Source organism: Neophocaena asiaeorientalis, unplaced genomic scaffold (assembly GCF_003031525.2).
Source record: "Neophocaena asiaeorientalis asiaeorientalis breed wild unplaced genomic scaffold, Neophocaena_asiaeorientalis_V1.1 scaffold476, whole genome shotgun sequence".
Classification (NCBI taxonomy): domain Eukaryota; kingdom Metazoa; phylum Chordata; class Mammalia; order Artiodactyla; family Phocoenidae; genus Neophocaena; species Neophocaena asiaeorientalis.
In genome coordinates this window covers 10,668,355-10,671,788 of record NW_020172178.1, presented here as the reverse complement: position 1 = coordinate 10,671,788, position 3,434 = coordinate 10,668,355, and the positions used below count along the sequence as shown (strand labels likewise).

Below are 3,434 nucleotides of genomic sequence, written 5' to 3'. Positions count from 1 at the left end.
GGCCGTCCGCGCCCTGAACCCAGGCCCCCTTGGGTCCCCGCCTCGCGTGGGGGCCTCGGAGCGCCGGCCCGCGACGGGCGGGCGGAGCTCGCGCCTGGACGGATGGAGAGGCTGAGGCTGCTCGAGAGGAATCACACAGCAGGCGAGGGAGGGCCTGGGAGCCCCCCGCGTTTATTAGTGTCGCATCAGCACCTTAAAATACTCCACGTGGTCACATAACGCGAGATTAGAATCTGTTTTCCAAAAACGCTATTTACATTAATCCTGTTTTCCAGTAAAAAAAAACAAAACAAAACCTAGCAACACGTACATCCTAGAAACCAAACAATGCACAGAGAACTGGACGGGGGGTCTGCAGGAACGCACGGCGGCACCCCTTAGCCTCCCCTGGGGGAGGGACCCCCAAGCCCAGTCCTCAGGCCCCTGCCAAGGACTTATCTTCCTCTCCACTGGAGGACAGGACGGGTCTCGGGAGGGGGTCAAGGAACAGGTGTAGGGGTCAGGCAACTGGCCTTTGGGAGCAAGTGGCTCGGTCTTGTCATGAGGAACCTGTTCTGGGACAAAGGCCAGTCAGGTCTTCATATCTGGGAGCGAGGACAGGGCAGCAGTGCTGGCCCTGGCTGCTCTGATCTGCCTGCCGCTGCACAGAGACCTTTGGTTCTGGGCCCAGAGTCCCTCTCCTTCCGGATCTGCAGCTGTGACACGGACTCGGGACACCGGCCTGCATGCCCTGAGGAGATGGGGACCCAGGGGACCAACACGAGGAGGGAGAAGCAGTGGCCCAGATACAGGGCTGGAGCTCACCTCCACGGGACCTCAGCGAGGGCAGAGCTTGCCCACACCATGCCACCAGGCCCACGAGGAGCCTGGCCTTACCCGAAGGTGGCTGGTGGCTTAACCTTTGAGTCCTAAGGACCACTGGTCACCCAATGGGCTGAGGACCCCTGCTCCTGTCCCGTGGGTCATGGTCTGGGGCCCGTGTTCCTCACATGCCCCCACCGCCCTCCATGTGCTCACGGCTGCACTGGCTCAGTCACAGACGGCTTTGGCTTCTGCATCACCTTCCTCCCAGGGACAAAGTGCTTTTGTATGTATCCTCAGAACAGCTCCATGAGGTAGGCTGGGGAAACGTGACCATCCCCGTTAAGCCGATGGGGAAACCGAGGCACCGGCGTGAGCAAAGCCCAGGTCTCCGAGTGAGTTATGGGGGTCGGGGTCATCTGCATGACCTCCTGGGCCCATAAACAGTGTGGCCGGTGGGCCCCGTGGCACTGGACAGACCACAACTGGGCTCTGCAGGCCCAGCGGCACAGGGTGGAGGTGCTGGGTGTCTTCTCCTTGTCAGTACAAGGACAAAGGGAGGCGTGAGGAAGACAGCTCACGGTAGGGATGGATGGGACAGCCCCCTTCGGCCCTTCTTCTAAAACTAGCTCTGCAGCTGGAAAGCTAAGTCAAGGGTGTGTCACCTGCACCTCCTTCCTGTTGAGTGTGACCTTTGGAAACTCGAGCAGTAACCAAGGCCCTGAGGCCAGTGGTGGGAACGAGGGGGGAGGCTCAAGGTCCCCAGGCTGCCTCTGAGTGTAGCCGCAGGTAGATGCTGCACAGGCCACCCAAGGGGTCCTCGGCTCAGCGGCCTGCACTCTCACCCAGGTCCTTCCCAGGGAGGGGCAGGGCCCCTGGTCCAAGGTCATGTCCAAATGCTGTCTGCCAGCTAGGTCCAAGGCCCTCAGCCATGGACACTCGGACCCCGTACAGCCACCTGGGGGAGGTAAGCAGGTAATAAAATAGGCCATTTTCCATCCACTAAGCGGGATCCCTCTGTACCACGGGCTGTTGGTGAGGCCTGTCCTCCAGAAGAGCGGGAAAGGCCTGCAGCCTGTCTGCGTTTGGCACTGTTTCTGAGCACAGCGTGTGTGGCTCTCGGCCCTAGGAAACTGGGCTCACAGCCCCCTGGGTGGGTCACCACGGTCCTACCGCCACAGCTGCCAAGGGGCAGGAGCTGGGGGGCTCTTCCTGTGGAGTGCTGGGGTGCAGGCCTGTGGGGCAGTGGGAGGACTGGCGAGGACCCTGGCCTCAGGTGGAGGGGAGGCTCGCCCCCCTCCGCAGGGACCCAGACCACAAACACCTCCGACCTGAGGAGCCCGGCCTAGAGGTGGGGCCCCAGCTTCACCCACAGCCCCAACGGGGCTTGGCCCCTATGGTCTGGCCGCCTCGTCTGGGCTCTAACTGGCCACATTAGTGTTTCAGATGACAAACACCTGGCTGCCTGGCCAAACACCTCCCAGCCAGCAGGGGGGCTGGGGTGGGGGCAGGAGGTGGCAGCTGCGGAAGCCACTGTGCCCACTAAGTTTGGGGCGGGCAGAACTGGCAGAAGCAGAGTGGCGCCGCGGGGACGGCCGGGGGGAGCAGTGGGTGTGGGGGGCTGGGACCCCGGGCAGCGCAGCTGCTCTGCCTCAGCCCTAAGGGGCTGTCGGGGCTTCAGAAGAGCAACGTCTTTTTGGCAGCTACATCGCAACATGTATTTGAAAGCATTAAAAAATCCACGACTATAAAACCGCCACTGCCCCCTGTGGCTGGAGTTCAGTGGGATCCACGAGTGGGCGGTGCCGGGGCATCTCTTGCCTGGTTGGTGGCTGGGGCCCAGGGCTGGGCTGACTGGCCTGACTGGCCTCTGTTCCGCCCAGGACGTCCCCGACAGAAGGCTGGCCTTTGGCCTCTGGCCACCCAGCTCGGTGCCTGGGCACACAGGCAGCCTGAGGTCGGGGTGGCCGCCTGCCGGACCCTGGCTCCGAGGAAGTAGAGTCCTGGCTTTCAGGAAGGACAGGACGCAAAGGCAAGAACCCTTCTTGTTGGGGGGCTGGGTGGGGGGAGTCCTGAGGCCACAACACACCTTCCACGATTCTCAAGTTCAACACTGTCCACCTGACCTCCCACCCCTGCCGGAACGTTCTGGTTAAGAAGCAGAGCAGTTGTGGGGTCCCGGTGGGGGGCTGCCCCGTTAGTTTCCAGGTAGTGAGCACGTTCATACTTAAGACTGTTTTTCTCTGGGTTTTTAAGGGTCTGTCTCTGCAGTAAACTGAAATGTTAACAGAAAAGCAGCTGGGCCCTCCCGGCGCTCGGCCATCGCAGGGCTGCAGGGCGGGGAGCCGGCGCGGCCCCTTGGCAGGCGGGGCTAAAAGGTGGACTTGGAGTGTCCGAAGATGCAGATGGGGAAGTGCTTGACGTGGGAGGACCACTGGGCCGCCAGCTGGAAGAACTTGACGTCGTTCCACTCCACACCGTCGATGAGGACTGTGGGGGACAAGACCGCCTGACCCACCTGCCCCTCCTCCAGGCCGTGGCACAGAACGAGGCTGGATGGCCTGACACCCCCGGGGACTCCCAGGCTCCCAGGCGACACTCGCTGGTTCTCAGTGGCCCCGTAGGAAGAGGTC

At 62.3% G+C, this 3,434-nt stretch overlaps 1 protein-coding gene across 2 annotated transcripts in view; it reads right to left on the bottom strand.

Annotated features, from left to right (window-relative positions):
* Positions 1 to 131: 131 nt before the first annotated feature.
* Positions 132 to 3,434, bottom strand: part of PACS2 (phosphofurin acidic cluster sorting protein 2) — a 62,658-nt gene continuing 59,355 nt past the window's right edge. For both annotated transcript variants that reach the window (XM_024759521.1, XM_024759513.1), the window contains exon 24: positions 132 to 3,291. In XM_024759521.1, the coding sequence (XP_024615289.1) occupies positions 3,173 to 3,291 (119 nt within the window). In that variant the 3' untranslated portion in view covers positions 132 to 3,172. The remainder of the gene's footprint in view (positions 3,292 to 3,434) is intronic.